Source organism: Triturus cristatus, chromosome 5_2, assembly GCF_964204655.1.
Source record: "Triturus cristatus chromosome 5_2, aTriCri1.1, whole genome shotgun sequence".
Lineage (NCBI taxonomy): Eukaryota > Metazoa > Chordata > Amphibia > Caudata > Salamandridae > Triturus > Triturus cristatus.
Genome location: NC_140588.1, coordinates 56535635 through 56562343, shown reverse-complemented (window position 1 = coordinate 56562343; position 26709 = coordinate 56535635). Strand labels below are relative to the sequence as shown.

The 26709-nt window shown below is 42.9% G+C and overlaps 1 protein-coding gene across 1 annotated transcript in view; it reads right to left on the bottom strand.

Moving 5' to 3' along the window:
• TMEM245 (transmembrane protein 245) overlaps positions 1-26709 on the bottom strand; it is a 648028-nt gene that overhangs the window by 397659 nt on the left and 223660 nt on the right. Inside the window, exon 6 of the mRNA XM_085606845.1 lies at positions 13679-13848. Within this exon, the coding sequence (XP_085462971.1) occupies positions 13679-13848 (170 nt within the window). The remainder of the gene's footprint in view (positions 1-13678; positions 13849-26709) is intronic.

The window sequence follows — 26709 nt, the reverse complement described above, 5'->3', positions numbered from 1 at the left end:
ACTTAACACTAAACATAAGCCATCGAGTGTTTTTGCGACTACTTGTGGAACATTTCTAAACTAAACAATCACTTTAATATTTAACCATTAGGAATGAGTTTTTGAATATTTGGGAACATGAGCTCCTCCTGAGCATGCTAGAACGCGGACACAACATCGGATTTCCATGAAATTCCCTGTTTTAGGAGGTGCCTGGCTCCTGACATAGCGGGCGCCATCTCTGGTGTACTGCATGCCTGCTTTTAATCATTTTATTTGTTTGTTCACATATTTTATTTCTTTAAAAAATATCATTTACCAGTAGCAACGCCCACAGGGCAGCCTGTACGCGCTGCAGGGGTTGCTGGGCCCTAGCTGGAAAGCCCCATTTGTTTTGGCCACTCACTTTTCTCTTTCGTGCTCCAGCGCCGAGTCTGAACATGCCCCCTCCCCCAAGAGGGTATTTAAATATGGCCGCATCACGTCTGTGCATGGGAGAGCCTTCGGCACGCCTGGAGAGCCCGTCTGCGCCCGTCCACGCCCGGATCGGGCCCAGGGACGGAACCCCTGGATCTTTCCTCCACCTTTATTAAATAGGCAAGTAAGACCCTTCTCTCATTACGCCCTCCTCGCTTCCCCTGCTGTATTGACATACCCTAAAAGTAATGAAAACATAACAGCACCACCTCTAGGCCTACCGACTACTTCACATGGGCAGCCCCCCTCCAATAAAAATGGAACTAAGCTTCATCTTGCCTCAATTAATGCACATTACTTGCCCAAACATAAGTATGAAATTGCAGATCTGCTGGACAATAAACACCTTGGTGTGGTATTTATTACTGAAACTTGGGATGACGAGGCATCCAACCCGGATTTTGTGGTGGCTGTCCCGACTGGCTATTTGGACTTGATAGACCTTTACACAGAGGCGGAGGCCCCGCCCTGACATACCACAGTGGCCTTACTGTCAATTGCCAATTGTACTGCCACCCCTTACACTGACTGTGAAGTGCTCTTCTTTAGCTTAGGTTGCCATAGGCAACTCATCTTTACAAGAACACGGATATATCGCCCCAGTGGCACAAAAACATTTTTATAAATAATTTTCAGTCACTATTTGAGTACAGCCTCCAGTCTGACAATTTCTCTATTCTGGGCGATTTAATTTTTCATCTAGAAGCCAAAGAGGACAAAGGCAAAGAAGCCCTCTTGGAAATCTCCTCATTATTAGAACTTAATCAGCTCATTAAGGAATCCACACATTCATCTGGACATACTCTTGACGCCCTCTTCACTAGTAACCCCCTCATTACTGTTAAAAAGGTTCTTCTGCTCAGCTGGTCTGACCACAAAGCTATTATCTTCAATCTTAATACCCCTCACAAATTTTACGACCATTCCAAGCCAGTTGAGTCCATCATTAGCAGAGTTTGGAACAACTAGACATTGACATTCAAACTTTTGGCACATAATCAACCTATCCTCCCTCCAGATGCCGAGCTAGCATCCACGCACTATACAGACTGGCTTAACTCCACCTTTCTTAATCAAGGTTCTCCTAATTACTTTCACTCCAACAGGAAGGAACCCTCTGCTCCATGGTTTTCTGAAGCTCTCAGGCTGGAGAAGCAAGCCTACAGAAGGCAGAAAAGGAACTGGCGTAAGCACCACGATGCCCAAGAAAAACATTCATATAAATTAGCGTTAGCCAAATATTAAAATCTCAAACAAAAAAGTAATTACTACACACAGATGATTGAAAATGCCTCTAACTTCACCAAGGAACTCTTTCAGGTGGTCACCAAACTCACCTCCGCCCCAAAAGAATAAGGTACATAGCTAACACTTCTGTGATACCCTAGCATTTACTTTTAAAGATAAGGTTAACCAAATCTTCAATAAAATTGATAACTTTCATCACATGGACTCCAATGATCAGATACTTCAGATAGAGCAGGACACTCTGAATTCTCTCCCATCTCTCCTAATCAAGTGACTTCACTCCTGATTGGAGCTAAATCAGGGTCCCCTTACGACCCCTGCCACCCCAGGATACTAAAGCTAGCACCGGACTTGATCGCCACCAACCTCTCAGCCATTTTTAGGTCTTGCCTATGAAGCGCGCATGCACTGCATAGGAGGGCCTTTAGCCGTTGCTCTGCTCATTTTCAAGCACACACTCGTGCTAGTGGCAGCATCCACCTTGCGGGAGCCAGCACGAGTGCAGTGCTTGAAAATGAGCAAACTGTGCGCGCACGCGCGCATCACTCCCTGGCAAGCACGAGTGCTTCGCCGGGCTTTTAAAAAAAAATTCCTTGTAGCTCGCGTGCGCACACACGCACCACTCCCGAGCTTATTCTATCTCTTGTTCAGGTTTGAGACTTTCCAACTCTTGGTACATTACAATCCAATCCAACACCTCAACTGAGCTGGCACACATCAAAATCTATCCGTCCAAACAGTACAGTACTTGCTATATGTCCAGCAGATGCATCACATTTGCAAGGCAGTGACTTGGCAAGTAAAACAATGCAACTCCGAAACTTTATCTTTTTACTTTCTGGTGTACACATCCGTCAAACCGACATTTCCACGACAGCAATCTCCTCCATTTGAGCAAATGAAACTGTTGTAATCTAGTGAGTAATTAATGTATCCTCTCTACTGTTGCCTTCTGCCTTGCTGCTTGGCCTATGTGATGTCATCAGAATGTTGAGAGTGTTTGTGTGGTGGAAGGAATCAGTTGGTGATGTAGGGCTGAGCAGCAAGGAGGCTGATCCTGGTGGGGCATAGTATGAGGCATAACTTGGATCTGATCTGAAGAATAAAGCAGTGATCTTGAATTACATGCCTGGACTTCGTATACTTCTTTCAACTGTAACAGAAACATATTACATGTCCCACTAAACTCTACTCTGTGCAAATTTCAAGATATACATTCATTTATGTAGGTGCACTTCCCTCCTTTACTTTGAGGTGTTTAGAGAGGCATCCATTTCTCCTCAGTCTTGCTAACCCGCAGCAGTGCTTGCCTTGGACATGTGCAAGGCTGACCAGTGAATGATGTCGTCTGTCTCGTTGGTTTCAAGACCCTGCGCACATTAATGTGAAATATTTTGGAGGGACTCCCTGGCTCAGGAACAGTAGTGTTTGTGTGGATGGTTTAGGGGCTACAGCAGACGCCCTTGAACTGCCCGCTGTACAGAAATGGCACACCCGCAGGAAGGGCTGGCAACACAAGCCAACAGAGAGGGGCGATTGGATATGGTGCCTGCTGTAGACGTAGCTGCCTCTTGGCGTTATGCGTCCGGGAGGACGCGAGAGCAAGGAAGTACCTGAAGCACTACAAATACAATTCCAGAGCTTAAAATCCGAAGTTTTTCCTGATTCCAACTTATAAAGATTCTAGAGAGCTGCATCGATAACGCAATGACTGCTCCCCAGACCCCAACAGTGCTTAGTCATCCAAGAGGTGTTGAAGGAAATGCATGGGTCCCTGATCTGCCAGGTCTCCATGCATCATACAAATGTGGTTTCATTTTTAACTCTTGGTGGTGGTGTCACGTGCAGTTTCTTATCAAGATGGGGGCTGAGAGAAAACACTCTCCTCCAGACTCGTGTATGTAATACAATAAAAAGACACCCTGACAGTACCAAACCCAAACAAAGATCCGTGGAAAGCTCAAGAGTTTGGTACAGCATATACAACTGTATTCCACTCAGTAATATACGCTGTAACCTCCCCAGGGGCTGCCACAGACGCCTCATAGTGGTTAACAGCAGAGCACTCCCCTCTCCTACCCCAGAACACACTTGGCACTTGAGATGACTTTTTTTTTAATGTCACATTTTATCTAGATTTTTCAATACAACCAGAGTCTATGTAGCTAATTTATGCAGTGAAAATTCAGACAAGCAGTGTTTAGTTATCCAGCACAATATCCTTGGTGCAACAAAATCAAGTGTTGCATGGCTAAACACTTATAAGGTCCCAAAGGCGAGACCTATTGGCTATGCCAATGCCTGTTATTATGGTTGATTTCACAAGCATGTTTCCATCTGGATGGCTTCCTTTCATCCTCCTCCTAAAAAAAAGCCTAATCTCAGTTCAACTAACTAATAACTACCGCCCTATTTCACGTCTTCCCCTCCCCGCTAAAGTAGTCAAAAAAATCATGAACCCAGAACTTTCAAAATATATTCAAGATAAACATCTTTTGGACACTACTCAGGTCGGGCTCAGACCACGGCACAGTACAGAAACTGCCCTGGTCAAAGCCACAGAAGAGATAAGCACTGCTTTAGACAGAAGGGGATCTGCCGCCCTCATTCTCCTTGACCTATCCGCCGCCTTCGATATGGTGGATCATAAGACTCTGATTCAATGTTTGTGTGTGATAGGGGTCAAAGATAAAGCTTTGTCCCTGCTGACCTTCTTCCTCTCTGATAGGACTAAACACTGGCCTTTGGTCAATTCAAATCCTCACCTTTTATTCTGACATGCGGGGTCACACAGGGATCCTCAGTGAGCCCCACCCTTTTTAATATTTATGTTTGCAAACTGGTCCCTCTTATCGAACGTTTTAACCTTGATCTTACCTCCTATGGGGAAAACACCCAATTGGTAGTTGCAGCCCTCAACAATTACCCCTCTGGACCTAGCCGATTCCAAGACTGCATGGGAGTAATCAGTCTTTGGATGAGTAAACAGTATTTAAAACTCAACTCTGGAAAAACTGAAGTAGTATTGTTTGGGAATCTCTACCCCTCCTGGTCCCCAGCCTGGTGGCCTGATGAGCTCTGCCCCCCTCACATACCTGTGACCAAAGCCAAAAACTTGGGCATCCTTATTGACGAGAAGCTTAATTTCGGAGCTCAAGTCTCTGCACTGGTATCCTCCTCTTTTCCCACCCTCAGGATTATCAGGAAAATTCTTCCATACATTCCTGATAAATCCAGGAAAAATGTGAATACGGCCTTAGTCTTCTCAAAGCTGGACTACTGCAATGGCCTCTATATGAACCTACAGGAAAAATTTACTAGTAGGCTTCAGTTAGTTCAGAGCGTCACAGCGAGAATGATCCTTGACTTCCCGAAATTCCACTCAATCTCCTCCGGAATCCAAAAGTAGCATTGTTCCCAATTGGGTGAACATTCAAGGCCCTCGGCATGGCACAGAAAGTCCTGCACAACTCAGGACCTGACTTCCTAAGACACTCCTTCCAGCGGTACACTCCCAACAGACCACTACGCTCTGCAGGGTTCAGAACACCTAGGATACCCAGAGTCAGGAAAGCAAACAGGGGAGGTAGATTACAGCCAAGCTATGGAATTGCCTTCCTTCCTACATCAGAGCCATTCCATCCCTTCTGGCATTTAGGAAAGAGCTCAAGACTTGTTCTTTAACTACTAAGGGCCTTATTACGAGTCTGGCGGTTTTGCGACCGCCAGGCTCACGGTGACGCAGGAGTGGCAGTCCACTGTAATGCAATTATGACTTAAAAGTCGTATCAGCAGTGGGCCGCCTGCTGCACCAGATAACAGTTGTTCACATTATGCTGAGCAGGGACTGGCGCAGTCCCGCTCAGCATATTTTGAGTCCCGCCATAAAAAAGCTGGTGGTGCAAGAACAAAGGGGGCCCTACAGGGCCCCCATGTCCCCTACGCCATAGGGATACATTCAGGGGGGCACAACATGTGCCCCCCTGTCTGTATTTCCCCTAGTTCCAGTACGGCATGGACGTCACCGTCCATGTTGTGCTGGAACTTTTTGGCCGTTCCCACTGTGATGCCTGTTTTCAAGGCACCGCCATGGGAGCTGCCAAAGAACTGCCGACTGTAATACGAGTGTCAGGAGTGACCAACCGAGAAATGACTTCCACAGGAGCAGATGCAAATTTCCCAAATCCCCTCAACAGTTGCAAGTTCATACTAACGAACTATCTGTCCTCACACCAATTCAGGGGAAAGAGGATTGGGATAAAGAGAGAGACTGCCTCCAGGTTCAGGTATGTGTCAACATAGACTCACATTAGAGATGAACTTCTACCTTTTCAGTTTGAGGCGTCGGCAACAGTACCTTCAGAGGGATACAAGAGCATTTCAAATACAAGTCTGTAATCCTATCCTGGCTTCTAGTTTCAATCCCTCGTTCCATTCATTCCTAACTACCTGAATTACTGGAAGGACTAGCTACTCTCCGAAGGTCTGTGTAGTTGGTAAAACTGTCTTGGTAACTATTCTGAACAATATCAGTTGACCTTCTCAAATACAGATATAAAAAGACCCATAAAGAAAGATTTCAATCTAAGACTGAATGTCCTTTATTCTGAGGTTCAAGTCTCTAAAGGAAATAAATCTTACTGTCCTTTCAGTTCGAATTCTTCCTTGAGCTTCTGAAGAATACTCTGTAACAGCAGAGTTCTAAATACTGTGGAACATGGACTCCCTGGGGATTTCCCTTGGTGAAGGAACAAGAGTCTTTAGCAAGTCTTTGATTTTCGACGAGAAACTAATCTCCTAAGTGGACTGGGGAATAACCCCTGGTGTGCACACCGACCCGCTAGGAGGCAGAGTCAAAAGAGACAAGAGAACATTCAAGATATTCTCCTCAGAGGAGGAGCGCAAGGAGAACACTACTTCTTTCTCCTCAGCGACGGTTGAAGTGCGACGTTTCTAGTGCTCACGCGCTGGAAGAACACTGCTGCTCGAGAGGAATCCAAAACAACTATAGCGCCGATGATCACTAGGTGACGGGCTCCATCTTGGATCTGAGTTGAAGCCAATGTATGCGAGTTCCAGCAAAAGTCTCTGCAAAAGTTATCCGGAATGGGAGCGCTGCTAAAGCCAACGAGGATATAAAGCAAAACCAAGCTTCTTCTTCCTAGGTGGGTGTTTTTGGACACTAGCAATTGTGTTCCTGACAATAATTTGCACATTTGCAACTCGTAATACGGTTGTCAGTCCATGAGCCGCTTTGGCACAGCGGATGCGGCTTTGCTCCATCGCCGCTGCGCCAAAGTCATAATCAGACCCTAAGAGATTCTGAACTTCTGCGTGCTTAAGTCCAGCCAGTGCCAAGACACTCATCGGTATTCATGCGCTTTACGATTTATTTTAACATAACATTTACAGTAGACAGGAGTACGCTAGTAAGTGCATTTGATGTATTCACAGTTATTCACTTGCTACATGTTCAATAAAAATCATACCAAAATAAAAAGAACTCTGCTTTGAAAAAAACAGCGATCATGACAGCTGGAATCCAATGCTGGAATCCAATGAAATGACACTTTGCAAAGGTTTTTAAATGCAATATAAGGTGGTGCCAACTTTTGTATATATTATAGGTGCCTTACTCCAGCAGGCCATATGGATGATACAGAGTAATTAGAACTTAGTTCTAAGTAAAATAAAAAAAAGGTATGGGTGGAATTCTTGAATTGACATCAGCCACTGGTAAAGATTTTGGGACATGTTTCTGTCCATCTTTTTTGGCTACTGTGTCACTCCAGAAAAGAACCACCTTAATGCATATTAGGCTTGGTCCTGCTCCAATTGAACAGTCCAACATCAACTGGAGATTAGGCACCCCTTTGTCACAGAAAGTTTGTTTACATATTTAGGGCCTAAATACTCTTTCCAATTTGTGCTAATCAATCAAAGATGAATACATGAATACAGAAAAGTCCACATTCTTTTTATACTGCTGGGTTCCTGCAATTATGGTGATCAAGCTTGCATGAATATATTTGTGGTATGTAAGTTGACCATTTCATGTTTAATAAGAGTTTTGAGAAGGTTGATAATAGTTATGTTTCATTTTTTGTCTTTTTAAAAAACACTGACTGAAAGGGTGAAATAGCATTATGCCACTTGTTGATTGTTCATTCAGAAAGTCTTCCACAAGCTTCTGAATAATCCAATAATAACTGCAATAGGTAGAGAGTACCTTCACGGCAGGAGACGGGCACAATTGCACGTCCACTTTCAGTGAAAACTTTTTAGGAGGTAATCTACCCTTGCTGGCCATCTGGCTGGCTGTATTAATAACACACAGCTGAAACGCGAGCTGAAAATAGCAGCAATGTTGTTTAACTGAACCTATTGTTCTGGAAAGAGTATGTGGGTGAAACCCATCTCTGAAACTCAGAATAGGCTCTTTCCTCTCTAATTGGATAAAACTAGTCTAGTTCTTAGAAGCAGCAAATGAGGATATTATTGCAATAGAATATATAACAATGTTGGAGTACTTTTTGCGGTTTACACTTTTGGTAAACTTTCTTGCTGCCTTAATGGTGATCTTTTTTGTGGTTACAATTCATATCCTGTTCTCTGAGTGTGTAATTCTTGCACAAAGGCTGATTTGGGGTTTCACTAACTGTCCCTGTCATGTCTCATGGGACTGATCGTTACCTGAAACACTTATGCAAACTTTGTGTACTGGCTTGTGTATCGGTTGCAGTCCAGCTGATTTTTCTGATTCACGTCGGCACATTAGTGCCAGGGTAGTCTAGCAAACTGAATCCTGCGATTCTTAAAAAATCTAGAAAATGTATCACCTTGAATTACAAAAACAAGCAACCCCAGCCCAGTTTTGGCCTCTTGAGCCTTGTTAGTGAGGGGCAGATAGACTGCTATTCCGAAAGCCAATGGTGCTCTTTCAGATCTCAGCCGATACAGTAAAACTTAAGTCCAGGCATGTTATGTCTGCTTGAGTCTCAAGTTTTGTTGTCTGCCTATCAAGTTCTTCCCCAGACCTGTGGGCGTCACATTAATATAGTCTAGCATTCTGAAAACAAGATTCCATGTAAATTCCATTGGTTTTAATCCATAGCTGAACAATTCACAGAGTTGTTTCACAATGGCTGCATCAGACAAAAAAGAAGGACGTTTTCTGAATAAACTGGAGTCAAGGAGTGCATGCATCCCTCTAGTGTCAGCAAAAATGAAATATTTAAAATATGAAGAAACAGTCAGCCACATCTCTGTGTGAAAAGCAGCCGTATCCTAAGACAATCATGCATATGAAAAAGATCACTCTGCGAGTTCCAAGTTCTAGTTTCCTTCTGAAGAAAAGAAGGAGACAAAGCAGTGGCTAGTGTTCATATGGCAACATGTTGGTGTTATAGAAAACAGCAAACTATATAAAGCAAGTGGGGATAATAGCAGGGTGGGCATGAACAGCACAGAAGAAGTCACAAATGCATTTCTGGTGCTTAATTTTTCAGATATTGTTAGTTTAAATGTCAACTCTTGAACAGTTAGACATCTATATAGTGGACAACTCAAGAGACACTTTTTTTTTTTTGAGCAGAGCCAACAAGAAGCAACCATTGTTTACACATAAAAAAGAAAAAAGAAAAAAAAACTTGAACTGCAAGCATCACAAATCCATGTTCAAATAACAGCCAAAAAAGAAAATACCGTCATCAGATTAACAATCAAAAAAAATAATCCCAAACCCTCGAGAATTTCTTAGTTGCCCCCACCCGTTTGGCATAAGCTTCTTCGAAAGACATTGTCCTTTTCATCTTAATCAACCATTTCTCAAATAAAGGTATTTCCAATGATCTCCAATTTTGTAAAATCAATGAACGGGAAACCAACATAGCAATTGAAAGAAAACCTCCCTCATCTTTCGAAAGTGCAGCCTTCCTAATACCTAACCCGAACAGAGCAGCTTCTGCTGAGGGTTCATACATTTTCTTAATTGCCCTACTAAAATAAGCAAAAATGTTTTCCCAGAATTTTTTTAACTTAGGGCAAGAAAAAAAAGTATGTCGCCATCCCCCTTCTGCTAGGGTACCACAACGAAAGCAACTATTTACCACTTCTGGATATATTTTATTTAATGCTTCTGGAGTATAGTATGCCAGCCATTGGGCAAGGAAAGCCATTCTTTTATAGTTAGCAGCTCTCATAGCCTTATTACCTAAAGTTGAAATCTTTTGCCATTCTTGATAAGAAAAAAAACATTGTGTATGAGCTTCAACTTTCTCCAGCATCTTTAACACCAAAGGGGATTCACCTTGAGAGTTCAATGAACGGTACCAATTGCCCACTCCAAATAATCTCGAAACATATAATGCAGAAGCAATTCTACCTGGGGGGATGTTAAATATAAAATTATATTTTTTCAAAAAATTAATAATTTGAATAAATTCAAAAAAGGAAGGTTTATTGGGACCCAAACTTCTGACCTGTACTTCTTCCCAAGTAATCAACCTGCCCTGAATACCCAATTGATTCACGATCCCCATGCCTGCATCATTCCATTTTTTCAATTGAGTAGAATGAATATATAAACCTAGATCTCGACATTCAGTTAGCTTTAATGAAAAAAAGACAGAGAAATCTTTTTGTTAAAAAATAATGTCAAGTCTATTTGAAAAATCTATTAACGTTTTATATCTTGTTCTCTTTGGGAGTTTAGATGTCTTCAAAAAAGTAGGAAGTTGGGTTCCGGCCTCTTGGATCATTTTGATGATGAAAAACTTGTCAGCTCGATGCAAATTAGACAATAAACATGCTACATAATCAAAAATGATGCATCATAATATGAACGAATATTTGGAAGTGCCAACCCACCCAGCTGAGTATCCAATTGCAAAATTGGCAGCTTAACTCTAGCTTTCTTTTTATTCCACACAAATGCCCGAATCATAGAATCAATCCCTTTGAAAAAACTAACGTTAATCTTTACCGGAATGTTAGTAAACAAAAATATCAAAAGAGGTAAAAAAGACATCTTAACCAATGCCACACGTCCTATCAAAGTTAAAGGAAGATTAGACCATTTATCCAACAGTTTCTGGATCTTTATACTGGTGGGTTCATAATTATTCTTGACCAATTCCCCATAATGACCTGTAACATAAATTCCGAAATACCGTATGGTATCGGTTTTCCCTGCCTGTTGTTTTAGTTCTTCTGGGAGGCATGCTAACCCAAAATTTAACATTAAAATGTCAGTTTTAGAGGGATTAATTTTATAACCCCCTATTTGTTCAAATTTCTTAAATTCTACCATTATTGACTGCAAATTAAATTTTTCTGGATCTAGATATAAAATAGCGTCATCAGCAAAAAGTTTCAATTTTACCATTCCAACGATTGGGGATCTAATATTCCTATTGGCTCATAATCTGATAGCTAAAGGTTCAATAAAGAAAGTAAACAAAAGGGGGGGGGGAGGGGGGGGGGGGGTAAAGGGCAGCCTTGCCTGGTCCCACGATTTATCTTTATTAACCCTGCCTGATCGCCGTTACCTATTATCTGTGCCTGTGCACCCAGATAGATATTTTTAATCATAGTGATTACTGGGGACGGGAATCCAAACCTAAAAAGTGCATAAAATAATGAATCCCAATTAACTAAATCAAAGGCCTTTTCTGCATCGACCATCATAATGCAGGCAGGTGTCTTATTGATATTAAAATATTCTAGGGCTTGAATCAAAAAGCGGGTATTAGTCTTCATCATACGGCCCGCTATAAACCCTGTTTGATCCCCATGAATCACTTCCTTAGCTGCTAAAGTGATACGTTGTGCCCAGATCTTCATAAAAATTTTTATAATCGGTATTTAATAAACTAATGGGTCGATAAGAATTCAAATTATTGGCCGGTTTACCCTTTTTTACAAAGCTAATTACTATCGCTTTTTTAAATTCAGAAGAAACCGACCCACCCGTTTTAATGCGATCAAATAATTTTTCCAAAAAAGGGGTCAACTCCTTCGCAAAACAATTATAAAATTCGCTCGGGCTTCCATCCTCGCCACAAGCTTTAGCTCCAGCCAAAGACTTGATAACTGCCAAAATCTCGGCTTCTGTAATTCTCATCTGTAGCATCGTAACTAGATGCTGAGATATTGTCGGGATTTGAAGTGGAGCGAAATACTCCTGAATCATCTCCGAATTAACTGGATATTTAGTAGTTTATATTTGTTGGAAATGATTGATAAAGATTCGAGGAATATCAGCTCTGTCAGTAACTAATAAATTTGTTTGGGGATCTATTATTACTATGATGCAAGCGGATTCTTGTCGAGCCCTGGTTGACCAAGCTAGCATCTTACCCACCATTTGGCTTTCTTCATAGACTTTTTGAAAGTATGTCTGGGAACTATTTATTTCTTCTAAAATGAAAAAATCTCTTAATGCCTTCCTAGCCTGATCCAGCTGAGTCCGATTTAAGGAACCTACCAGTTTAGAAGCATGGACCAATGACTGCTGAAGCTGTGCTATTTTATCTAAACGTTCCCTAGTTTTCTTAGCGGAGGCGGCAATCATCTGCCCGCGGACTGCGGCCTTAAAACCCCCCAGACAGAAAAAATATCAGCAGTCCCTTTTATCCAGAATCTAAACTCTTCAAGCCATACTGGATCTTGAAGGAGAAGGCGGTCCATCTGCCACTTGGACTTACGTTTTTCGGAGAAACCCATTTCTATAGATACTTGAACATAAGCATGATCGGAAAAAACATTAATACCAATATCTGCATCTCTAAAAATCAATGAACGTGAAACCAATAAAAAATCGATTCGAGATGCAGTTTGATGTTGGTGTGAGGAGCAGGTATACTGACGAACAGTTTGATTAAGAAAACGCCATGCATCAATTAACTGAAGATCTTCTACCAAAGCGTCGAAAAGCTTCTTAGTTTTAGGTTAAAATCGCCTCCAAACACAATTTGCCCCGAGACCCCAATCAAAAGTTTATAGAGTGTACGTAATGCAAATTCGTCATCACATATTGGGCCATAAGTGCTAACAAAATTCAAAAGCTGACCATTCAGTGAAACCTGTATCCAGATCCACCTCCCCTGGGGATCCCTTTGTTCCTGTAGAAACTCCCAGTCTAATTCACGTGAAAAATAAATAGCGACCCCCCCCCCCCCGCATTGCAACACCCGCTGAAGCAAAAAAACACCTTGAAAACATTCCTGGAATATAACATTTTGGGGTATTAGTTTTCAGATGAGTTTCCTGTAAAAAAAGAATTTGAGGTTTTAAAGTAACTAACCACCTTATTAAGCCACCGTATTTACGTCTATTCAGTATTCCATTGACATTAGCAGAGAGGATTTGACATATACTGCATAGACTCATTCTATCAGATAAACAAAGAAAAGAGAGCAAAAAATAAAAAACTCACTATACTGCCATACTATTCTAGATTGATTCCTACACCATTTAACGCCTTCCTGATAGCACCTGCTCATTTTTCCTATTAATCCCAACCACCCTAACCCTCCCTCAACAAAAACCCTCCTCCCCTTAGGAAATGTGGTTGGTCCCGCTATCCAGGGTAATTTTTTCTTTACATTAGCATTTTGGCATTAATGATACATTCGAGGAGGTTAGGTGCTTTGTTTTTCAAACAAAGTCAACTTTCCGACAAACTATGTGTGCAATCACTGCATTATCCATAAAAATGGTCTGGTTGCATACTTCCATATGTTTGAAGCTAGAATCCTTTAAATTGTCTACAGAATCGAATGCGTCATAAACATATAGCCTTTTGAATGAAATGTGAGGCTTATTAGCTTGAAAATATGGAGTAAACAGGTAAAAAAAAATAACTATGTTAGGAGAAAATACCTGACAAGGACATCAGTGAAGCACCCAAGAAAATTTGCTGAGCAACAAGGTGGGATTAGCAGGCAAAATGCTTTATAAACAACAGAAATACCTTGCTGTCAGCTTTGAGAAGGAATTTTCCAAGTCCTTTGATGGGCCGGGGAGCTAGCGCATCCTGCCGTTCCTTCACGAAATCTGCAACCATTTCCCACCAAGGACCAAAGCGCTTCTGTATGAAGCTGACTGCTCCAAAGTGGACTACTAATTTCTTCACAGCCCACACTGTAAACAGAAAAACAAATCATTAATTTCATGGATTAGCACAGCAGTGCACCAACATTTTTTAATTTTTACTGGAATCCTAAAACAAGAACAAGTTAAACCTTCAATTAACAAAAAAAAGTGATCAGCCACCCCCACCACTCACCCTCTAAAATGCCTTTTTTTTCATTTTATCTTTGACCCAAGCAAAAACTTCCAAAGAAAAAGGCTGAACATGGGAGATGGTATGACAATGGTCGATATCTTTCTCAGCGTAATTACCTTATCCAATTTACTGGTTCTGACAACACCACCATTTCTTAATGTTTATACAGGCTAAGGACCCGATAAAAATAATGAATTCCTTCCAGGTGACCTAGTTAATTCAGACCCATTGATTGAACGAATGCAACTGGAGAAGTGAAGCTACCTGTATGGAAAATGTAATTTCTATTACAGACATTGTAGGAGAGGGACAAGCAGTAATCCACAAATAAGGACATTAGTAAGAAGGGGTTTTACAGGAACAAGTTATATTACATTTATTTCTAGAGCGTACATATACCCCTAGGTATCTTGGTGCTAGCTCAACTGAAACCTAGTACAAAGAAGCTCACTGGGACATAAAAAGCTATGTGACAAAGCTTTCCTGGAACGGAGCAGATTATTCATGGATTTGATATAAAGAGACAAGGAGTTCCAAGTTTTGGATGCGCAGATCACAAAACTTCACCCTAAGAGGAGTGTCTGAATTTTGAAACCGTAGTATTTTTGGTTATGGAGGATCGTAACATCCTTGGACGTAAATACCATTTGAATTTCTTTTTCAAATAGGCGTCTCCTAGTCCATGCAGGTCTTTGAAGGTAATCTAAGGTGGTTTTAAAGTCTCTCTGACTGGCAGCAAGTGCAGCTTTATTAATGCTATAGAAGCAAATTTAAATTTAGGGATCCCTAACAGCTGTGCCACTGCATTTTGCAGGGTTTGCAATTTGTTCAAATGTTGCTGATGCATGATTGTGTAGAGGTCATTGCAGTAGTCAATTTTCGAAAGGACCGTGGATGTGACTACTGTTTTCTGTAGGTCTGAAGGGATGTAGTGAAGGATCTTCCTTAAGGTCCTGAGGGTGTAAAAAGAAGCAGACATGACAGCATTACCCTAAGCACCAAATGTTAGTAGGTCATCAACGAATACTCTGAGGTTACAGACTTTACTGACCGGAGTCTGGAGGGTGCCCAGCTCCTGAGGCCACCACGAGGGGGACCTAAAGGAAACTTGGTTTCCAAACAAGTTTTCCCAGAGTTTAACTTCAGGCAATTTTGAGACATCCAGTCACTGACTGTTTGCAAACAGTTGTGAAAATTGGTGCCCGTCACCCTTTGCAGACAGTCTCTATACCTAATTCCTATGGTGGATGATGGACCGGTCTCTGGGGTCACTCAGGATTGTAAAGTATCAAATTCATCCCAGTTGAGAAGCTTTCACTCTAGTGGACCTTAGATCTGGTTACCCAACTCATTCATAGGCCACTTTTGAAGGCTAGTTGGTTAACTATGTGGCTTTCTCATGTAGGCCACTCGGAGCTCTCGAGTCAGTCAACTCAGAGAGCACCCTTGGTCTTTTCACAAGAAAATAAAGCGAAAGCCCCTGGTAGCTGGGCACAAAAGCAGTCAGGTTTAACTTAGAGGCAATGTGTAAAGTATTTATGCAGCACTTAAACAGTAATAAAGTGATAACACAACACAAGAAAAATCCCACACCAATTTAAAAAATGAGAGAGTACATTTCAATAGATTATTTTACACAAAAATGAGAAAAATCCAATAAGTAGAATTGGAGTTATGAATTACTAAAGCTTAAGGTGAAAAATAGCGACTAAGACATCAACCATGGACCTCTAGTTGCACGACACTGGGCAAATTCAAAAGTTATGGCTGACCGCAATGGAAAGCGGTTCGGATACATGAAGTGGATTAGGCCCAGTCTCAGCTTACCTTCAGACTTAGAAGAATATTTTGATTAAAAATGTCTGAGAATGTAAAGCTTACTGAGGCAAGGCAGCTGGCGGTGTCTGTGGAGGAGGTGTCATCATCGAGGGGCCGCTGGACAAAGTTGAGGTGAAGATTTCTATGTTCGGACTTTGTCTCTTTTATGGAAGTCGAAAATCTACAGCAGGACGAAGCGGAATACTATAGCCAAAAAGGGCTTCTCAAGGCCGGATACCCCCTCTACAAGGAGCCGCTGAACAGGATTTGCTGCAGTAGAGAAGAATGTGGGAGGAGCTACAGTAAAGTCAGGCCAACTGGCGATGCACCTTGGGTGGATAGGCAAGAAGGTAGGTCCTGGTTTTCTCTCAGTTCTCAGAACACTTTACCACAGTCCCAAGTTTTGGATTTGGGCTATAGCACCACTTCCAAGGGCCCAGGAGAAGTGGGTACAGGTGGGGGTTCAAGAGGGTCAAGACTCATTCAGGCTGGGTACAGGTGCAGGTTCAAGATGGCTGGAGATTTTTATGTCCTTGAGGCTAGGATTAGGAGGCCAGCCAACTAGCACTTGGTAGACCTGGGTTCAAGAAGAAAAGCAGGTCTCAAGCAATGCAGTCTTTTGAGCTCACAAGGCAGGCTTCAGAAAGCAGGGCAGTCCTCTTGGTGAAGCAGGGCAGTCCTCTGAAGTATACAGCAGGCCACAGATAGTAGGGCAGTCCTCTCAGATCCTTCGCAGGTCCAGATGTGAACTGAAGAGTGAGTCTGAGGGTCCTAGTTTTCTACCTGGTGCATTCTCTTAGTGTCTGGAATTTCCTGCCTCTCTATTGTTATTTGTTTTGTGTGTGAGTTGAGGCAGTCTCTGTGAAGTACAAGAGGAGCTGTGTCCTCCCCCCATTCCGCTTGGATGTCCCATCCTGCGAACACCCACTCCCTCTATTGTGTGGCTGTCTGAATGAAATACACAAAGGCCAACTCCACCTAGTCAAATTACCCAGGATACAGGCCTCATATCGTTAGGGCAAGATAGGTCAACTTTCTAAAAGTGGCATTTTCAGATTTGTGACTTAAAATCTGACTTTACCATTAAAGAGGATCTTAAATTACAATTCCTTAGGCACCAAGCATGACATCTCTACCTACTCCCAAATAAAAGTTATCACTTAATAAATGTAATAAGGCAATCGAAAGTTATCCTACGGGAGAGGTAGGCCTCACAATAGTGAAAAATTAATTAGTGAGTTTTACGCTACTAGGACGTGCAGAACTTAAAAGTTCATGTCCAACTTTTTCAATACAATGTGGCCTGCACTATGGGCTGTTTAGGGCCTAACCTAGGGGTGACATGTAAAAACAAGCATTTGCAATGCAATAGGTTTCGCATTTGCGAGAGTTTAAGCTATTGGCATTGTAAATGACAATGCCTTTTATTTATAGTTTTGCAAATTACCACATAAAGAAAAAGGCATGGTCATTTACAATGCCAATAGCTCAAACTCTTGTACATGCGAGACCTATTCAAAGAAGCAGCCGCCATTGTCCCGGGCAGCTCGGAAAGTGAAAGCACGCATGGCTCGCTGAATGTTGCAGGAAACCATGTCGTGCCTGCAGTAGGTGAAACTCAGTCATTCAAAATAACTTAATTCGGTTCAAAGGACCATAAAAGTTTGACAAACAGATTACATTTTAAAATGTTCATGGCGTATTTGTGCAACAGCATAGATAAAATCAATAAAAACAAGCAATTCGTAACATTCAAACAATTAAAAAAAAAAAGAGGGAAATAATGCCTACTACCAGATACCTGATGCAACGGACTATATTGCCAATAATAAAATTTCATAGATATTAAAAATTGTTATTTAAAAAGTTACAACGGTCCTGTTCATCTATTGTGACTCATAGCGTTTTCTGATGGCCATTGCAACTGTGATGTCATTAGAAACTGCAGTACAAATAACAAAGGTAGCCAAAGAGTGCAAAAAATTAAATCCTTCAATATAGGCACAAGGCCGAATTTCACTCAGAAGTAGGGGTAAAAATGTAGCTCTTTATAAAGGGGGCAGAACAACAAAGTGCGAAGTGCTCTGAGCAGCCAGATTATCACTCGGGCAAGGCGTGAGGTTGTCGACTCATCCTGATTGTTTCGGGAATGCCACTAAAAAGTGCAAGGTGCATAAACATAGTCTAGTTAAGAGATATCATGTCTGTACATTGGTGGTGCAAGTTAAGTATAATTGTGGTTTTGGAGGGAACAAACGCGAAAGACCTGTCACTTCCTGTTGTGAGCGGTGGATGTTTGCCCCAGAATAGTACGCCTCTTTTATGATGACTTTTGCATTTGTACCAATACTAGCAGGGTTGTCATAGTAATGTCCAAGGCCTATCTCATGGAATTTGTCTCTCACAAATCGAAGCCTGGGAATCGACAGTGCGCTATCTAGGTTAATACAATCCTAAATGACATCCCTCGAGAACGTTAATTCTTCAGACAGCCAAATGTTTGCCCATAGGAGCAGAGGGGCAACACCTATTCGATCCACTAAGAATTCCAGCCCCAGCGAGTAGAGTGTAGGGGGTGCTGTTTGGGGTCATCAATAGTCTTTTTATGCATTTATTTTCCAGGCCCTGTAGATGGCGACTTTTGTGGTAACCCCAAACTCCTGCCCCATAGGATGTGACAGATAGGCATTTGGCTTTGTAAAGGGTAACCAGCTCTGTCACCGGCTTGTGACCTAACTTACAGGCAAAGTGGAATAACCCCTCCGCAACCTGGTTTGTATGTTGCACCCTTGCAATAACAAGAGGATCCCAATTCATAGTATTATTACAAATGTTCCCTAAGTATGTATGTGAGAAGTTGGCCTGGTATATATGCTGTCCACTAATTAAAGTGGGCACCCTGTACCAGTCCAAACAATCCTTATGGTGATTTAAGAGGTCAAAGATAACCTTAGTAAGCTATCCAAGTGGTAGCTGTGGAGAGCAGCCTTCAAGCGTAGTCTTGAAGGAATGTTAAGCAGCTTGTTTTACCAGAATGCAACCTTATGGTATTAGTTAAATGAAAGAAGAACCACACAGTAGTCATACAAATATGTATTTATTGATATAACACTCTTCAAGCATGACAGAGTATCTTCTGCAGGAAGATACTCACAAAGCACACAATACTGTAGCACAGAAACAATCGTAAGTAGCACTAATACACAGTAGACTCCAGGGAGAGACCAAACCATATATGAAAATAGTGGTATAAGAACCACGACTCGAGTCAACACAGTGTCGAGGGGATGTAGAATCGCTGGGACCCCAAGGAACCACCCAAGGTGAGTAAGCAGGGACCCCATGGAGGACGGGTGCAGTGTGGGAACATGACCGCGTGCGATGTACAATTCTATGGGAGAGTCGCGGTTTAATTTTTAAAGTTTAAGGGCCCTTCCAAGTGGACTTCGAAGAAACCCTGTGGAACTTAGGAGGTTGGAGAGCCACCCCACCTGTGGATACCGTAATACCAGAGGTACCTATCCTAGGGAAACCGGGTGCATAGGGCTGAAGTGGCGTCGGAAACTGCTGTCAAACTCAATGGAGGACTTCGAAGAAGAGCCACTGCTGGAAGGAGGAAAAGTGTCGGATGAAATTCAAAGGTAGATTCTTGTTGAAAAGTACCTGAAAGTAGAGGGGACAGAGTCTGGGTCACTCAGGAGTGACCAGGGGCTCGGTAGACGTATATCCACCGATGTCGGGTGCTTCAGGTGCGTTGAGGGGGTTCTTGACTCTGCAGCCACAGGGACCAGGAGACGTCGACGGCGACCATGAGCCAGATGCGAGTCGTCCCACGAAGGATGTCAAATGTTATGGGGTCATGTCCCACGGGAGCACCAACAAGCATTGGCAGCAGTAACCCACGCAGAAGGTCAAAGAAGGCTACAGTTCAGACCAGCAAGGTCCAGGAGACTCACCAAACACAGGGGAGACAGGGAAATTCTGGAGCAACCAGGATAGCCCAAGAAAAGCAAAGTTGACCCTCTAGGGGACCCACAGGCCGGAGGCACAGGAGTCGCGAGGGGACCTCGAGCAGTTTCACAAAGCAACAGCCCACAGAGCACTTGGTGCGAGGAGGCCGGAGGTCTTTTTAGGAAATGGTGCCAGAGGTTGGGGCTACTTGGAGCCCAGTGCACTTGTTCTGGAAACGCCAACAAGCATACGCACTTTCAAATGAACGCGGCGCACAGGGGTACAGGTATTGCAGCCCCCAAGAAGGATTCTGACCTCAAACTTGGTGAGAGGGTAGCTTGGACCTCGAGGGACTTCAAAACCCACCTCCTGTGTTGCTGGAACCTTCGGAGTCCATAGGAGCTCAGGAGCAGCAGACTGGTCAGTTGAGATGTGGTGCCTGCAGTTGCAGGGGAGTGACTCCTTCACTCCAAGGGCGGTATCTTCGGTTGTCCTTGATGCTCCACAGGTGCTGCACGGAGCCTGTATGGTGCAAGAGCACAGACGATGCTTCCAATTGAGAGGACAATGAAGTAGGGCCCAAACGAAGTCCAGAGTGTCCAGAAGGTCGAAGTTCTGTGGTTTCTTGTTCAGAATCTTGTCCACATCGAATCTAAGATCCTACAGCCAGGTAAGCCCTTTTGTACCCCTGGGAGAGGGATGGACAGATTCAGGGCACCCTCCTAGGGGAGGGTCTGGACGGGGGGGGGGCGGGGAGGTTACTCCCATGTCCGTTGTCCAGTTTCGTGCCAGAGCAGGAGCCAATGGCTCTCAGGACTGGTTTGAACTGGACTATGCACAGTGTCACCAAATGTGCTCCTCATGCAGACTTTCGGTCGCTGGAAAGCACATCCACCCAGACCTAATGCACTAAATCCTGTCTGGGAGGTGGTCACGCCTCCCTGTGACAGGATGCCTATTGTTCTGCCTTCCCCTGCTCGAGCTTGGCTCAGCAGCAGGAAGGTAGAAATGTGTCTATGGTCGGCAGCAACCATTTTGGGCTGCCAGGGACTAGAAGGCAGGTACCGGGAACACCAGGGATCTCACAAAGCTTGTTTCTAAGGAGTGGAATCATACCTCCCACACCGGTTACCGGTGTGGTTGACACCAAACACGATAGGGTTACTTTCAGCCGTTTTAGAGATGGTCATCACGCCATCGCATAATGCCACTTTTTATGTTGTAAATGACTTCTGCACTAACAACCCGGGAAAATGGACTCCGTAGGCTGCAGGGGTGTCCTGCTCATGCAGTGGCACCCTCTCACTTAGAACCAAGCACCCTGCCTTCAGGATTGTTAAGCCTGCTATAGGGGTGGCTTCTAGGTTTTAATGGTAGTGCCCCCTAGATATAGCAAACCTATATCTTAAGTAAGTGGTGCATGCACCAACTTACACAGGCTGCAATGGCAGGCCTGTAGCTCCATTTTGAATGGCCTCTCATTGGTGGCATAGTACATGCTTCAGCCCATGGGAGACGTTCTATATAGTTAGGAAATAGAATGAAAAAAACCTTTGAAATTTACTGGAAAAAAACAAACATTACAGGGACGTTATAGTTGGGGTCAAATTTCACATATACAAAACCAGTGAATTTCAGCATTTCTAGTTACCTGAGCTAACTATAACTTATGCCCTGGTAATGCGCTGCTTATGACCTCGCATATTACATCACTCATGACATGTTCACTGACATCACTTTTTCAGTGAATATATATATACATATACACACGCACACAACCAGATCATGCCAGTTTTTTCATTCTGAATACCTTCTTTATGTATGCTATTATCAATATAATTGTTTATACTATTTTGCACCATATATTCTGTACAATGTTGCCATATAATAAAAGTCAACAGAATATGAATCAATTTGTCTTGTGTGTTTGCTAACCTGGGTGGTAGCTTACACCCTGATGAGTCTTTGGCAGGATTGATCACCACTCTCAATACAGGACTTTGTTCTGGTATGGTAAGAGGGAGGGGTCACAGGGTGCACGTTTGTAGTGAAGCCCTCTTGGGACCACTTTGGTTCTCCATTTTGGTTTTATATTTAATCCATTTTAGCAGATTTCATTTTAGCTATAATATTTTTACATGTTTTGTTTACACAATATTATTCTAGGGAGACGCTGTAGTTGCTACTTGCTTTTAGAAAGCCTTTTTTGCTATGTAGTCTGTACAATTTGCTCAAGGCTAAGAACAGAACAGGATATCCTAGTGTTTGCGTTGCCCGCGTGGAGACAGCTAACATCTAGACACATCAGTGCATCAGAGATGTACTTTTAAAACAGTGGTTTTATTATATAAACAGTGCATTGTCCCTTTAAGGGTTAGAGGGGCACTCCAGCCACAATGGCCCTGAAACGAAGGCTGTGTTCGACATGCAGGTCTGCTAACCCTGATCTTCAATACTGATCCTGCAGAGAGGGATTGCCAATCCTACTCCACACCAAGTCATACAGGTATGGGGTCTCAGGCTAACCTAAGAGATCAGAAGGAGGGTACACCCACTATGCTCTCAGAGTAGGGGCAGTAATAGAAAGTGATATATCCATGGTTGGACTATTTATTCTTTTCACCATGTTCATAATGCTGGTTACTTTGCTCCGTTTTATCTGCTTAAAAATCTCAGCTCATTCTTTCTATGCAAGATTATGATTATTTCAATAAATGTATTGAAAATGTCCTTCATATTGTTTTTGTGTTTATCAAGGGCATGCATAAGTAAACAACCAAAAGGGGTACGATCTGTTTCCACGATTCCCTTGGGGATCAGGATCTCATGTTTGAGGTTGCCAAAATCACCAGCCACCCCATGAAGGTTAGGGTGAGGCACTGTGAGCTACCTAGGAATTGGGCCAATAGACTCTGTTGGTGTAAATGGACATAGTCCCTGCATTCTGAGGTTCTGCTGTCCTAATACGCAGTCCTACCTTTTCTAGTGTGAACCATAAAACATCTTCGTAACAATACCGATGGCAGAACAAATTGATTAAATACTCTACATACCGAAGGATCATCATCTAGAGTAACAGAGACTATGGGCCACATGTATCAACATTTGTAATTGCGATGACCTAACTGCAATTTTCTGCAAATCGCAATTAGGTAATTGCTATTACAAATGTATGAAACTCCAATAGTTTCATATAGGGATTGATATTAATGAGTCATTTTCTTTTCATTTTTTTTTTTAGAGTAGGGAGTAGTCCGTGGGACCACTGCCTGCTGTTAAAAAAAGGTTTCTGAATACATTCACAAACGGGAAGGGGTCCCTTGGCCGCGGGACTCCCAGGCTCCAAAGGAGCCGCAGGGGCAGAACCCCTGTCCCCCTCGTCCACATCCGAGGACCGATGGGGGGACGTCGGAGAGCTTCTTCGACTTCTTTTTGGGTCATCTCTTACCTGAAATCAGAGGGTAAAGACTTGGAGCCCGAGGAGCAATGACTGCGGCCCCGCGAGCGATCCGGGGAACAGGACCTGGAACGGCGCTGGGACGAGTGCCAGACCTCCAGCAGCTTCCGGCGCCGCTCCCTCAAGGCCTTCGGGCCATGGCCCGACAGTCACGGGAGTTGTGGTCAGTCTCCAGGCAGTAGAGGCAGACATCGTGGGGGTCCGCCACCGACATATTGTGACGGCAGGCTTCACAAGACTTAAAATCAAGGCATCCCTACGGGCACCAAGGAGTACAGGAGACAAAAGTCTCAAAAAGGGTAGTCAAAAAGTGACTATGGTACGTGCTCTAACCGGATCTGCGCTAGCTGGCACGGAAAAAGAAAGAACTGACGCCAGCGCGCATGGGTGGCACACCTAAGTAGTCTCCGTGACCTCATCTCGGCGCTTACGACGCCAGCGACGGAAGCGGAGCCGCGCGACGCAACCTACTGACGCGCAGGGGTACTGCTAGCAAAACTTTACGGATCCAGTCTGATGCCTGGGGATATTCTAAGCTAAGGAATCTATCACTAACGTGTCTCTTTCAGATTTAGTGTTATCCCTGGTTTATCTACTGTCATGAATGAATGAGTCAGTACAAAGCGATTGCCTACATATCATGGTGTCCAATGTCAATCTTCAGTGACCAAAAAGTATTTTCTTTTTGTCCTCATATTCGACATAGGCAGGCGAATATAATCTGGGAGAGACCTAGGAGTGCAGCATAACCATTAGTGGTTTAAACTCCTTTGACAAGCCTCCTTCAATCAATCTGTTAGGAGGGGGCTCTGCAGTAGCCACTGACATCCTCCTCCTCTGTTGACGTTTGTCTTAATCCTCTGATTTTTATGGATATAATTATAGTTTATGCCCTGGCCTCTTAGGGGATTACTTTACATAGCTTTAACCAGGGATTGAGATGAAGGGATCCCACATTTCCTTTCTCTTTGCTGAACCATTTAAACAGTCCAGTCTACCAATAACTTTAGCGGAGTCCACACAATCTGAGCAAGAGTGTGGTGTGGTGGAAACCCATTTTAAACATATTTCTCTTCGTGCAATAATTATCAAAATAAGTAGCAGCTGAGTTTGTGATTTCCCCAGTTTACGAGAGGCCCCCTCACCAACCAATATCCCAAAAATAATCAAAGCAAGGCTTACCTCTATGTTTTCCCCCCCAAGATTCCTGTTAGCACCTTACCCACTTCTTGCCAGATGAGCTGGATGTCAGGACACTGCCATAGGAGATGAACATCATCTGCCTTCTTTAGAGCACATTTAGGGCAGTACCTCTTCTTGCTTCCTCCCACCTTCGAGAGCTTCTTGGGAGACTAGTACGCCCTGTGTAAGGTGAAAAGGGATTTTTCCTAAGGGGTGCAGCTCTCGCCATTATCCAGAGTGTAGAAATGGATACTTGCCATAAATGAAGAATTTTGGATCCCGGCAGGTCCACCTTCCAAGTCTCCTCTGGTAGAGTTGAGGGGCCATCTTCACCTTGTACCAAGGACCAGTACCACTTGGACACTACTATACCTGCAGCTAGCCGTGGAGTAGCTAAGATAGTTTGTAGGCACGGGGGTCCCTGGGGGATATCCATATCCGGGCCTTACTGCTAAAATGTGGGATTCCCAGAACTCTTATAACTTGGATCCATAGTTTGCACACTGCAATTAAAACTTTGAATTTGATCTTCTTAAAATATTTATGGTGTCTGAATTTAAAAAGAAAGTAGCTGCCTTCCTCAGGGAGGTTTTTTGTTAACGCCCTGAGTCGTAATGATGTGTGTTGATTGTTATCCATTAACATCCGTCTTGTATTTTTCAGAAAAAAGGCCCAATAGTATAGCTGAAAGTCCAGGAGTGTTATCACTCCATCTATTTTTATTATCCAGAGTTTTTTCCATGCTTTCCTTACACTCTTGTTCCTCAATATAAAGCTACTTAATTCTCTGTGTAACTTTTTAAACCATTCTGTTTTAAAATGCAGTCGTAAGGTATTAAAAATCAAAGTTAATTTTGGCAGTATAATCAATTTGACTACTTCGTTCCAACCTAAGATGAAAAGAGGTAGGTGAGCCCACAAATGCAAAAGTTTTTTAGTTTCCAGCATAAGCCTCTTGAAATTTATGTACGCCATTTTCTCCAAGTCTTTAACTACGCGTACCCCAAAGTATGTAATTTCTGACTTTTCTAAGGGACTGTCAGATCGCCCATTCCAGGTCATAATCTCGGTCTTATCCTCGTTGACTAAGTAGCTGGAGACTCTCTGATGGAAGGGCAAGATTGTCTGTTCTGCCCTTAGTCTTCTGGTCAATGGTTCTATATACAAATTGAATAACAAGGTCAACAGTGGGCAGCCTTGCCAGATGCCTCTACCTATATGAAACTGTGAAGTGAGAGAGCCGTTGACCAATATCCTTGCTGTAGGAGTGTTGTATATAGATCTAATTGCTTTAAGGAAATTATCCTCCAGACCACTGTACTTAATTACTTCATACAAATATGGCCAGCCGACTGTCGAAATCCTTTGCAGATTCCACCCTTATAATGGTTAAGGGAGCTTTTGTTACCAAAGCAAATCAATCGCACTTACCAAATCTTGAGTCAGATCGTGGAGCTGCCTGTGTTTCATGAAGCCTTTTTGATTGTCATGTACAATATCTCCTAATGCACTATCCAATCTTTTGGTGAGTATTTGTGTGTATATTGTGTCGTCATTGTTAAGAAGGGATACTGGTCTATATGACTCACATTTTTATTTGAATCTTTATTGGGTTTTAGGATCTGTGTTATTACCTACTCATTCCATAAGGGTGGAAGGGGCAGATGGTCAATATAAATGTTGTTCAACAATTTAATAAGAAACTGAGTGAGCTCCTCCTTTAATGCCTTGTATAATTCATTAGATAGACCGTCCATACCTTGCACTTTCCCCTTCTTTAATCTATTTACGAGGAAGTTATTTTATGGTTAAGGGAAATGTGTTTATTTGGATCTAATCTGGCAAGGATATCCTGCTGTATCCACTCCTTAACTTCTGCTTGTGTTGTTTTTGTGTCGTCAGTATATAAATCCTGGAAGAAGCCCACGAAAGCCCTCCCAATATTATGGTCTGCCAGGCATTGTTCTTTGCTGGCGATAAATACTACTTTCTTAATATAATTCCGGATGCTATATTGCCTTGTTTTCCAGGCTAACAGTTTTCCACACTCTTCCCCATACTTGTGATGTGCCAGCTTGCTAGCATTCCACCTCTTCTGCACCCTGCCCTCCAAATATTCTGCTAAATGTCCCTTAGTCTTTTTTTAATTAGCTAGGAAGCTTTAATTCTGTGCTAGCATGTACACAGTTTGCCAAATCTCTCATTTTCATCAATTCTCAGTTTGTGTACTCCAACTTTGTTTTTGCTTTCTTTCCTTCTGTATGCCGCATAATTAATTAGCCTCCCACGGATGAAGGCTTTCAATGCA